Below are 13,290 nucleotides of genomic sequence, written 5' to 3'. Positions count from 1 at the left end.
TCTTTTGCCATAATCAGGTAGCTTTACAACAAAGATGTATTCGGCTATTCGGTATTCGGCCAACTGTTTCCTATATTCGGTATTCGGTTTCGGCCAAGAATTTCCCTTTCGGTGCATCCCTAGAAAAAACGTTTCAGCACCACGGAGAGTGTTCTCCGCACTGACGCGGTGCGGGCCGTGAGGCAGACAGATAATAAATACTATTATAGGCTAGAGTAAGAAAAAGGGCCGTTTGCTCACCTATTTGAATGGCATACGACGAGCCTTGTCTAAAATGTCCAACTCCCGGGCTCTGGTGTTTTCAATGGACAGGATTGCACTCGGTCTCGCCTGACCCATGGCGCTCCGCAGGTAGGTCTTAATACGTTTTAGCTTGGAGAAGGATCGCTCGGCTGTCGCCGCAGTCACAGGTAACGTCAGGAATAACAGCATGGCAGTACACAGTACACAGTACACAGTACACACCTCAGTGAACGAGGGAGTCACGGACTGATGATCCACAAACAGCCTTTTTGCGAGCTGGAACACTGAGGACTCCTGAGCGATCTCTTGTTTAAAACAGACCCTGAATGACAGGAGTTGAGTGGCAAAGTCATTTGCTACTTAGGTCCCTGTTGTAGTGGTCAGATAGACGTTTTGCATTCTCATATTGTCAGGGATGTCGTCACGCCTACCTAGTTGTGACGTCATTCCCTCCTTTTATAAGGCATCTTGCCAGAACCAATCTCCGTCCGATTATTAATTGTCAACCTTGTCTGTATGAGATTCTAATTCTAAACCTGCAATTTAAAGTGATCGTGACATTATTTTGAACATAATTTTAACAACATTAAAAGTCTTGGCCATGGTCCTTCAAACGTGTCTAAAAAGTTTGAACAGAAATCTCCACTCCAGTATTTCTTGCCAGGAGTTTTTGTGTGTATGTAATATGCATCCTGAGAAGGCATAGAAAAACACATTATTTTAGCCTGTAGATGTCGGTAATTCCCCCTTTCCTGTCAATCACTACCCAGCTCCGCCCCCCCCCCACCCCTCAAGCCCTCCATACCTCTCCGCCCCCCTCAGAGAAAGGGACTGTTCTTTTTTTTTTCCTTTACAAGTTCACAGCATCTCAGCCATAGCAACGCTGCCAGTGCCAACGCACGCAACTTCTTCTCCTTTTATAACTATTTGTTTATAGTTTATATAAAATGTTATTTATAATAAGACTATCACTGCATGTATGTACTGAGGGGATGGACAACAACATGTATTCTCTGCTGCAAAAGGAGAGGAGACTGGAGCAACACGGACATTTAGAGCCTTTTATTAAGGTGCTGAGTATACAAAACGACTAACGTTTCGACCTTGCGGTCTTCATCAGAGTCCACTCTGATGAAGACCGCAAGGTCGAAACGTAAAAGGCTCTAAATGTCCGTGTTGCTCCAGTCTCCTCTCCTTTTGCAACTTTGATGTCCCTGCACCTGTGAAGCACCGGATCAGCCGTTTTAGGCTTGAGGCGCGTTGGTAGACTCCCTTTGTAACATGTATTCTCTATTCAACGTCATCGTACGAGCAACAGTTGGTAAACAAATAAGGCACGTTCGGAAACACCGCACCGGAGCGCACTCGCCTATTAGTTTGCATTGCACAGTGGCAGTTTGGCTCAGTGCGCTATTTCCGAACGCGCCTATGAAACTCCTGCAATATCTCACCCCACGACCACGTCGACATAAACTTGTGTAATGTCATCGATATCATACTCAATGACTATAGCCTATCATTATTCGCCATACTTTTAACGTGGATTATATCACACGAGCGTTGGCTGCGTTTCTATTCCACTGTATCGCATTACAAGAACAATAATGAGCACATGCAATCTACAACAGCTGGTGCACGCCACGAATCAAAGATTAATAATAGTCAAACACACAGCTAATGCGGGTAGTGGCAGTGATTGACTATAAATTAAAAGTAGGCTACCATGAAGCACTTCGGGGTGCTGCAGGCGATTGATTTTTTATTGTGAGTCCACTCAAATAGTACTGCACAACAATTTAACACAAATCATTGCAGTATAAATACTTATAGTTGGGATTGGGACACGAATGCTTGGTATTGCTCCTGGGTTCATAAAAAGTTTGGTTGCAAATCCACTCTGAACTTCAAAAATAAAATGCATCCACCTAGAGCGTGAATCTTCATCTAGGCCAGTTGGTGGAAAGTGCAAGGACTTGTGTTGATTGACACAGCCGACAACGGAGCAGATTGCTTTTTCTCTAGAAGCCATTATTATTATTATTATACTGAAACAAAGTCGCGGTCAGAATGAGGAAGAAGAGAGGAGAGGGGCGGGGAAGAGAGGAGGGGGGCGGGTAGTAGAATTGGCAGGCAGGGAGCAGAGGAGAGGGGGCGCGGTTTAGCGTTACATTACGTAGGCCTCCGCCGTCCAAGCCACGAGTCATATTTGCATAATTATTCACAAAAGTCCAGACAGCGGAGAATACACTGAATGTTCAAATTTGTTTTTTTTTTGGTGAAATTGATGTCAAGAAAAGCCAAAGAACACAAAATATCTACAAAAATGTGTTTTAAATGTCACAATCCCTTTAAGCATTCTTAACTTGCTCCCAAAACCGAAGAACATCGCCAAGACCACTGCAGATAATATTATTATTATTATTCGATCTGGTCAGCACTTTCTGCTCTTGCGACCAAGACCTTCCCCATCCTTACGCATATAGATTGTCTCCTGCATGCTGGAGGGTCATGGAGTGCAGAGCCTCAAACATGAGAGAGGTCTCGCGCATACTACGGAATCTGTGGGACAGCTGGTTGATTATTATGTCCAGATTGGCATTGAAAACATTTACCCTGAAATAGCTTTCTGCATCGGATAGTCACTCATCTTCACACGGCTCGTCAAAATGACGTTTCTTTCTTCTTACTCTTGTAGGGTCTAATTCGAAGGTAGTGTAACGCTCCCAGGAACCGGAGGCAGAGACGTAGTTACCGATGATAAAGATCTCTCTTTATTACTTTATCACGTAACACAGCATTTATGCTCCTCCTCATAGGTAGACGTGCGCTCTCCACCAAACTACCCCCACAGAGGACCCCCGTCACTCACTCCCCAGTCCCACCCCCAAGACAGTCCTATTGGCTGCAGCCATAGCTGGCCGCTACAGTATTATGAGCTCCCCATTTGTCTGCAAGCGTCTGTGCCAGTGGCGGAAACTCCGTGGGTTCAGAGGCGCGATTGAACCCCCTGGCATTTTGGCAAAGGCGCGACTGAACCCACTGCATTGACTGCTTGAACCCCCTGCCGTTATAAGAACTTTCCGCCTCTGGTCTGTGCGGTTGTCTTTGCCTCATCAAAAGCATCCCTGCACTCAGACAAGACTTTTATCGCATTCTCCAGCAAGTTCGAGGCTTTCTGCATGTCCATGTCTGTGGTTTGGAGTAATTCAGAGACGGCATTAACACACTCCAATATTTCCGTCTGGAGCACCACTAGACAAATTAAATTAAAAATGTCCATTGCTTTCTTCAATCCCGCTGCTTCATTACGCTCAGCCTTGTCACTAATTAATTAGTTAAACGGGGAAACTATAACTAATTCGTTTCCCTGTTACTTTTATAACAAATGCGTCTAATTTAGGTAGCTTTGCGTTCTTCTCGTCCCGTTCTTTTTTTGTCGGTTCTTTTTTGACGGCCACATTTATGTTTGTAAGGCTTAGGTGGCATGGTTGCGGAATATGGATCATAATCATTCACTCACTGATGATTTCACTCGCTGTCAGAGACAGACCTGTCTGCTGTTCGTTTTCCGCGCCAGGTAAATTGTCTCATGACGCAAAGACGCATTGATTGCTGGGTAATGTTGTTGTCCTCCAGTAACAAGTCAGATTTTGCACTGGAGGCACAACAGGAGAGACAACATTTCCCAGCAATCATCATTCTTTAATTTATTTTAGGCTACAATCGGGAAGAATAGGAGGGCCGGGGGAAACAAGAGACACAGATAGACAGTTAGATAGATAGTACCAGTTTGATTTAATACTTTAATAGTTTGTCAAACACCGCCACAGCGCCACGCGTGTTTGGCGCAATGCAGTCTGTCGATCCAGTCCCGCGAACGGGAACTCCATTCAGTCCCGGGCCCAATCATATTGTTACAGGGCCGGTATCGGCGAGCCGCCCCGCGTCCGAAACGGTTGAGAAATTACTCAATGTTACCATGTACTGTACTGTACTGTACTTTACTGTACTTTACTTTACTGTACTTTAATGTACTGTACACCTGAAATCATCATATATACAGTTAATATGTATGTATGTATGTATGCTGCGCAACAGTGACACTTGGTTTTGAAAACCAACCAAATGCAATTTCCGTGCTCAGGCACAGGTAGCCACCCAGCCGGCCACCCAGGCACAAACAAAGCTACTTAAGGAAGTGGTTGCACCACTTAAATAAAGACCTTTCCAAACACTGCATCCAGGTTCTTAAATAAAGACCTTTCCCAACACTGCATCCAGGTTCTTAAATAAAGACCTTTCCCAACACTGCATCCAGGTTCTTAAATAAAGACCTTTCCCAACACTGCATCCAGGTTCTTAAATAAAGACCTTTCCCAACACTGCATCCAGGTTCTTCAGTGCTAGCTGCTGTCGCTCCACTCCGAGGCATCAATCAAACCCACAATGGACCAATCAGCATCAGCATCAGGTCCACAGACCACGGTACTGTTGGTTACTAATGCACTCACAGCTTTACACAGTTTATTTGTGCGTCTCTAAATGTTATGACGAATTGAACATGGTGGACCCCATTGTAAACCAGTGTAATGCTTTATGATCGTCGACCACAGTTAACAGTTTTGTATTGAGTTGTGCTTGAAATGTATACTGTAATAATCTGTTCATTAATTATTCAATCAATCATTAATTTATCCCAATTCTTATTAAATGTTTGTCTCGGTGGGATTAGTCTTTATGGCAACACAATGAATTAGATGTGATGTTCTCCCCGTGCTTTGTAGTAGAGTTAGACCATATATGTAGTAGAGTTAGACGGAATGGAAATATATATTATCCCACTAATTGTTTCCACATTGACTGATATAGATATTTATTACCATATTACGATCATCACTCTGTATTGTTATGATTGAAATAACATGACTGTATCCAACAGGATGCTGATGACGACTTGACTTCAGAAGCAATGGATGCAGAAAAATCCAGAAAAGGTGAGTGTTTTATTTCAGTGTCCGAGGTGACCGGTGAGTAGGTTGGTAGCTGGTGCTACGTTCTGTTTACCAGGGCTGTACAGTAGGGTCTCTAATTTCATCCACTCTTTTTCTCTCTTGCAAACAGCACGGTTTGTGATGCAGCACAGGGCACAGTTGACCCAAAGGGTGTCTGCAGTCATGGCTGTAGTAGACAGTCTAGGAGACAGGGTCCACCCTGAGATCTACAGCGAGATTAATGCCGAGAAGACAACCATGGAAAAAATGAGGACTCTGTACACATCAACAGTAGTTCCAGGAAGAACCAACGCCCGGGCAGCATTTTATGATGCCCTCATGGAACACCAACCCCGCCTGCTGGCGGACCTTGGTAAGATCATTCTTTCTTTCATTCATTCATTTATTTAAGGGGTGGCAGTGGATCAGGGGTAGAGTGGCCACTTGGGAACCGTGAGGTTGCCAGTTCGATCCCTGTGGGCTCCCCCAGAGTTAGTGTCGAAGTGTCCTTGAGCAAGACTCTGAACCCCTAATTAGCCGTTCGCTAAGTCCCTCCCCAACCCGTCCTTGTCCAATAGGCACGTTAGCAGCGAGGAGACAGGTCAAGCTGTCCTTCTCCTTCACAGAGATGCATGTTAAATGATTGCATTTCTCCATATAAATATTATATTTTCAGTATATTTTTAGTCAACCAGGCCTACAGTAGGCTATGCACTGGACACATATCTTCTAAATCTAGTCTACAAGGCCTACAGTAGGCTATGCACTGGACACATGTCTTCTAAATCTAGTCTACAAGGCCTACAGTAGGCTATGCACTGGACACATGTCTTCTAAATCTAGTCTACCAGGCCTACAGTAGGCTATGCACTGGACACATGTCTTCTAAATCTAGTCTACCAGGCCTGCAGTAGGCTATGCACTGGACACATGCCTTCTAAATCTAGTCTACCAGGCCTGCAGTAGGCTATGCACTGGACACATGTCTTCTAAATCTAGTCTACCAGGCCTGCAGTAGGCTATGGACTGGACACACGTCTTCTAAATCTAGTCTACCAGGCCTACAGTAGGCTATGCACTGGACACATGTCTTCTAAATCTAGTCTACCAGGGCCTGCAGTAGGCTATGCACTGGACACATGCCTTCTAAATCTAGTCTACCAGGCCTGCAGTAGGCTATGCACTGGACACATGTCTTCTAGATCTAGTCTACCAGGCCTACAGTAGGCTATGGACTGGACACACGTCTTCTAAATCTAGTCTACCAGGCCTGCAGTAGGCTATTCAATGGACAAAATGTGTATCCTCCACCATCGCTGTGTGAATGGATGAATGTAATGCACAATCATAAAGGCGCTATATAAATACAGCAGTTACCATTTACCATGTCCACTCACACTTCATCCTCCTCTCCTTATACAGGAGCTGAACTTCCATCACAAGAATCGACTAACAAGGCTAACGAGGGTGAGTCATGAAACAATCTGGACGGAGCCTTTTGTAAATTAGTTAAACAGTAACAGATTATTTCAGTATTTACTCCAGCAGTAAATAATTAAGGTGTCATCATCATATTATTGGCAGGAAACTAATTGTTTTAAACATGTTATGCATTTAAAATGTGCAATACTCATATAATATTACACTGTAAAATATACTACTGTACTACTACACAGCAAGGTACACTGTATAATATACTACTGTACTACTACACAGCAAGGTACACTGTATAATATACTAGTGTATTACTCCACAGCAAGGTACACTGTACAATATACTACTGTACTACTACACAGCAAGGTACACTGTAAAAACACTACTGTACTACTACTACTACACAGCAAGGTACACTGTAAAAACACTACTGTACTACTACTACACAGCAAGGTACACTGTAAAAACACTACTGTACTACTACTACACAGCAAGGTACACTGTAAAAACACTACTGTACTACTACTACACAGCGAGGTACACTGTAAAAACACTACTGTACTACTACTACTACACAGCGAGGTACACTCTAGAGTTCTAGTGGCAATTATATAAATGCCATTTTACTTGGATAATGACAATAGACTCATTGCATGAATGTTGTTACTTAGATAATAACAATAGAACTTCAATACATGCTAACGTATAATGACAATAGACAATAGACAACATAACGTTTTACTTCATTATCCTCCTCTCCTTATTCAGGACCTGGACTTCCATCACAAGACTTGACTAGCACGGGTGAGTAAAGAAACTTAGATCAGGTTCTCTACCTTTGTATCTCCAAGTACAGCAATACACCTTCCCCACCTTCATCTATAATGATGTCATTCTATAACACATACTTAATGATGTCATCTTGTCTTTGGTCATTTAGTTCTTGCTCTGTGTAAACAAGAGCTCAAGTCTAATCTGAGGGAGAAGAATCAGCGTTTGAATCACTGGATCTCAAAAGATGGACCAGACCCAGTTCTGAGTGACATGTTCACAGAGGTCTACAACATACTGGGAGGCAGTGGACAGGTCAATAAAGAACATGAGATCAGGCAGATTGAATTGGCATACAGCCAAACAGCTGAACCGGAAACACCAATCAACATGGACGACATAGTGGAACCTTCACCTGGACAAAGTGAACCCATCAAAACAGTGATGATGAAGGGAGCGGCCGGCATTGGTAAATCAGTACAAGTTCAGAAGTTCACTCAGAACTGGGCAGAAGGCAAAGCCAACCAGCATGTCGACTTTGTGTTTCCATTCACTTTCCGAGAGTTGAATTTGGAGATGAAGGAGAACAACAAGTACAGCATGGAGGGATTTCTTCATCACTTCTTTAGTGAAACCAAGGAGATAAAGATCTGCACCTTCCAACAGTGCAACATTCTGTTCATCTTGGATGGGCTGGATGAATCGAAGCCAGCTCTAGATTTCCCGAACACTGTGAAGTGGACTGATCCGATGAAGCCAACAACAGTGCACGTTCTCTTGACAAACCTCATCAAGGGGAACTTGCTTCCAAAAGCCAAATTCTGGATAACCTCACGACCTGCAGCCGCCGGCCAGATCCCTTCTGTTGACAGGGTGACAGAGGTGAGAGGGTTCAGAGACCCTCAGAAGAAGGAGTACTTCTTCAAGAGGTTCCCTGATGAGCAGCTGGCCAATCAAATATACTCTCACATCGAGACATCCCGAAGCGTCCACATCATGTGTCACCTCCCGGCCTTCTGTTGGATCACTTCTAACGTTATGGAAGAAATTGTGAGGGAGAAAGGAGTGCTGCCAAAGACCCCGAGCTCCATGTACTTCTACTTCATTGAGATGCAGTCCAGACACACGAATGCCAAGTATCCTGACAGGAAACCGTATGATGTCATTCGCTCTCTGGGGAAACTGGCTTTTGAAGAGCTGATGAAAGGCAACCTGATCTTTGAGGAAGAACACCTGAAAGCGTCTGGCATTGATATCAGCGACGCAGCAGTGTACTCAGGACTGTTTGGAGAGGTTCGCGGAACGCACAGGGACAAGATGTTCTCCTTTGTCCATCTGAGTGTTCAGGAGTTTCTGGCCGCCATCCACGTCTTCATCACTTTCATCAACACTGGTGACAACCTACTGTCAACCTCTGTCAAGAGGTTATTTGGAAAGGTTTTCAAATCCAAGATTCATCACCTCTACCAAAGTGCTGTAGACGAGGCCTTAAAGAGTCCAAATGGACACCTGGACTTGTTCCTGCGTTTCCTGATGGGCCTCTCTTTGGACACCAATCAGAAGTTCGTACAAAAGCTCATAAAAAAAGGGAAAAGCTTCCAGACCAATCATAAAACCATCAAATACATCAAGGAGAAGATCACAGAGAATCCATCTCCAGAGAGAAGCATCAATCTGTTCCACTGTCTGAATGAGCTGAATGATCATTCTCTGGAGGAGGACATCCAACGGTACCTGATGTCAGGACGTCTCTCCACAGACCAGCTCTCTCCTGCTCAGTGGTCAGCTATGGTCTTCGTGTTGCTGTCTTCAGGAAAGGAGCTGGACGTGTTTGACCTGAAGAAATACTCTGCTTCAGAGGAGACTCTTCTGGGGTTGCTGCCCGTGCTCAAAGCCTCCAAGAAAGCTCTGTAGGTTCACTGATAACTGGATACATTTCAAATATTATTTAATTAAGGTTATTTAACATAAAATCTAATACATGCACCACTATTGTTTCTTCAGGCTGAGTGGCTGCAACCTGTCGGAGAGATGCTGTCAGGAGTTATCGTCAGCTCTCAGTTCCAGCTCTAGCCTGAGAGAACTTGACATGAGCAATAATGACCTTCTGGACTCTGGAGTCAGCCTTCTGGCGGAGGGACTGGGGAGTCCACACTGCATGTTGGAGACTCTCAAGTCAGTATGCCTGAAACTGGGTTCAACTGTGTTAAAATCAAACAAAAGTTTTTAAAATCAATGGGACAAAATATAACATTGTGAAATCTATGTGTGTGTGTGTGTGTGTGTGTGTGTGTGTGTGTGTGTGTGTGTGTGTGTGTGTGTGTGTGTGTGTGTGTGTGTGTGTGTGTGCTTGTGTGCGTGCGTGCGTGCGTGCATGCTATTTATTTTATTATATGATCTTTATTTTCCTGAAGTCTAATGACTAAATGCTTTACCACTGTTGTTTCTTCAGGCTGAGTGGCTGCAACCTGTCGGAGAGATGCTGTCAGGAGTTATCGTCAGCTCTCAGCTCCAGCTCTAGCCTGAGAGAACTTGACATGAGCAATAATGACCTTCTGGACTCTGGAGTCAGCCTTCTGGCGGAGGGACTGGGGAGTCCACACTGCATGTTGGAGACTCTCAAGTCAGTATGCCTGAAACTGGGTTCAACTGTGTTAAAATAAAACAAAAGTTTTTCAAATCAATGGGACAAAATATAACATTGTGAAACTGTGTGTGTGTGTGTGTGTGTGTGTGTGTGTGTGTGTGTGTGTGTGTGTGTGTGTGTGTGTGTGTGCAGTTTGTCAGGATGTCTGGTCACAGAGAAAGGCTGTTCTTCTCTGACCTCAGCTCTGCGCTCCAACCCTTCCCATTTGAGAGAGTTGAACTTGACCTTCAATCATCCAGGAGAATCAGGCGAAGCGATGCTCTCTGCTGCTGTGAAGGATCCACGCTACAGACTGGATGCTCTGAGGTGTGAGAGAGACTGTGTGGGTGTGCATGCAGTGTCTACTCAGACCACGTGTAAACACCAGACATCAGATAGAAATAAGTTAGTCAGTTCAACTCTGACAGCAGGAGGCTGTGAGAGAGACAGTTAGGGCCGATTCATACTCCTATTTTAGAGCCGAATAAAAGTCGGTTCGGCTCTGTAGAGCCTACAATTTGACGTCATTTGAGGTTCGGGGGGGCGGGTACCGTCCTAAAGTCGGCTCTTCGGTGCTACTGACATTTTCTGACGAGCCGAAATCATTTCGGCACTACAGCGCCGAAACAGGAGTATGAATCGGCCCTATCAGTTCAACTCTGACAGCAGGAGGCTGTGAGAGACAGTTAGTCAGTTCAACTCTGACAGCAGGAGGCTGTGAGAGAGACAGTTAGTCAGTTCAACTCTGACAGCAGGAGGCTGTGAGAGACAGTTAGTCAGTTCAACTCTGACAGCAGGAGGCTGTGAGAGAGACTGTTAGTCAGTTCAACTCTGACAGCAGGAGGCTGTGAGAGAGACAGTTAGTCAATTCAACTCTGACAGCAGGAGGCTGTGAGAGAGACAGTTAGTCAGTTCAACTCTGACAGCAGGAGGCTGTGAGAGAGACAGTTAGTCAGTTCAACTCTGACAGCAGGAGGCTGTGAGAGAGACAGTTAGTCAGTTCAACTCTGGTAGCAGGAGGCTGTGAGAGACAGTTAGTCAGTTCAACTCTGACAGCAGGAGGCTGTGAGAGAGACAGTTAGTCAGTTCAACTCTGGTAGCAGGAGGCTGCGAGAGAGACAGTTAGTCAGTTCAACTCTGGCAGCAGGAGGCTGTGAGAGAGACAAATAAATGGTAAATGGTGCATTTATATAGCGCCTTTATCCAAGGCACTTTACATAGATTGTGCATTACATTCACCCATTCACACACTGGTGGCAGCGGAAACCATGCAAGGCACTAACCAGCACATCAGGAGCAATTAGGGGTTCAGTGTCTTGCTCAAGGACACTTCGACACTAACTCTGGGGGAGCCCAGTTTCGAACTGCCAACCTTGTGGTTACCATCCAGCCACTGCCGCCTGACAAAGACCAACACAACATTTTGGTCAGATTGCACCTTCTTGTCACTCCAGAATGACCTCTGTTCAGCACACCTCTGATAGAAAATCAATAACTAGGTAATCAATAGGCTATGAATACATCAATAACTAGGTAATCAATAGGCTATGAATACATCAATAACTAGGTGGTCAATACACTGTGAATACATCAATAACTAGGAGAGAAGGACTCAATGATCTCAATCATACTGTGATGCTGTTCTGTGTTGTTTGATGTTTAATGGTGTAAAATCATTATCAATTATATTATCATATATTGATACTGAATATTCAGGTCTGACTTTGTTTCTCCTCCAACTCCAGTGTGGACCACGGTGGAGAGAACAGGCTGACACCAGGAGTGAAGAAGTGTAAGTTTATATTCTGTGATATTCATTCAGTCAAAGCATCAGCTATTAGGTCATTGGTTCTCAAAGTGGGGTCTGGGGACCCTCCAGGGGTCCTTGGGGGGTTCCAGGGGGTCCCCAGCTAAATGTGTTAATACAGCATCACAATAACCTTAATCCAGTCGTTTTAACGGACCCCTCACCAACCTTAATCCAGTCGTTTTAATGGACCCCTCACCAACCTTAATCCAGTCGTTTTAACGGACCCCTCACCAACCTTAATCCGGTGGTTTTAATGGACCCCTCACCAACCTTAATCCAGTCGTTTTAACGGACCCCTCACCAACCTTAATCCGGTGGTTTTAACGGGCCCCTAACCAACCTTAATCCGGTGGTTTTAACCCATTCTGACCTGAGATCAGATTCTATAAATGTCTTCTACATCCTGACAGTTTTCTGAAAAAGTTGTATTTATATGTCAGTGGTTCTTCGATTTTTCAAAAATAGCAGATCTACAAGCTCATAGCCGAGCTTGTAGATGTGCTATTTTTCAAAAACTAAAGCATAACATAATGGTAACACCAAAAGGGGTGCCCGCCCAAAATGGGTTAACGGACCCCTCACCAACCTTAATCCGGTGGTTTTAACGGACCCCTCACCAACCTTAATCCATTTTGGCCGGGAACCCCTTTTGGTGTTTTAAGCATTGTTATACTTTACCTTTTGAAAAATAGCAGATCCACAAGCTCATAGCACGAGTGCCGCGCTATGAGCTTGTAGGTCTGCTATTTTTGAAAAGGCGAACGTTTTTAACTCAAATCTTTGCTTCTGAGGGGTCCCTAGAACAACATATCTTCAAATGGGGGTCCGCGGCCAATTACATAATAATGTTTGGGGTCCTTGACATGAAATATTGAGTACCACTGATACAGAAACTGAGGAATTTCAGAAAAGTGTCAGGATATAGAAGAACATTTTTGTCGACGTCAGGCCTAAATGGGTTAATCCAGTCGTTTTAACAGACCCCTCACCGACCTTAATCCAGTCGTTTTAATGGACCCCTCACCAACCTTAATCCAGTCGTTTTAACGGACCCCTCACCAACCTTAATCCAGTCGTTTTAACGGACCCCTCACCAACCTTAATCAGGTAGTTTTAACGGACCCCTCACCAACCTTAATCCGGTGGTTTTAACGGACCCCTCACCAAACTTAATCCAGTCGTTTTAACGGACCCCTCACCAACCTTAATCCAGTCGTTTTAACGGACCCCTCACCAACCTTAATCCAGTCGTTTTAACGGACCCCTCACCAACCTTAATCAGGTAGTTTTAACGGACCCCTCACCAACCTTAATCCGGTCGTTTTAATGGACCCCTCACCAACCTTAATCAGGTAGTTTTAACGGACCCCTCACCAACCTTAATCCGGTGGTTTTAACGGACCCCTCACCAACCT

General features: G+C 44.6%; 1 protein-coding gene across 1 annotated transcript; it reads left to right on the top strand.

Moving 5' to 3' along the window:
* Positions 1–5,212: 5,212 nt before the first annotated feature.
* LOC308321916 (NACHT, LRR and PYD domains-containing protein 3-like) lies at positions 5,213–11,839 on the top strand (the record flags this gene model as incomplete). The annotated part of the gene is made up of 9 exons (XM_080773014.1): positions 5,213–5,237; positions 5,365–5,607; positions 6,657–6,701; positions 7,437–7,472; positions 7,609–9,349; positions 9,444–9,614; positions 9,892–10,062; positions 10,219–10,394; positions 11,811–11,839. The coding sequence occupies 9 exons, from the start codon at positions 5,213–5,215 to the stop codon at positions 11,837–11,839; spliced, it is 2,637 nt and encodes an 878-aa protein (XP_080629140.1).
* Between the last annotated feature and the right edge of the window lie 1,451 nt (positions 11,840–13,290).

This window comes from Protomyctophum bolini, assembly GCF_963924005.1.
Source record: "Protomyctophum bolini genome assembly, chromosome: 9".
In the NCBI taxonomy this organism is placed as follows: Eukaryota; Metazoa; Chordata; class Actinopteri; order Myctophiformes; family Myctophidae; genus Protomyctophum; species Protomyctophum bolini.
This window is presented reverse-complemented; position numbering and strand designations above follow the sequence as displayed.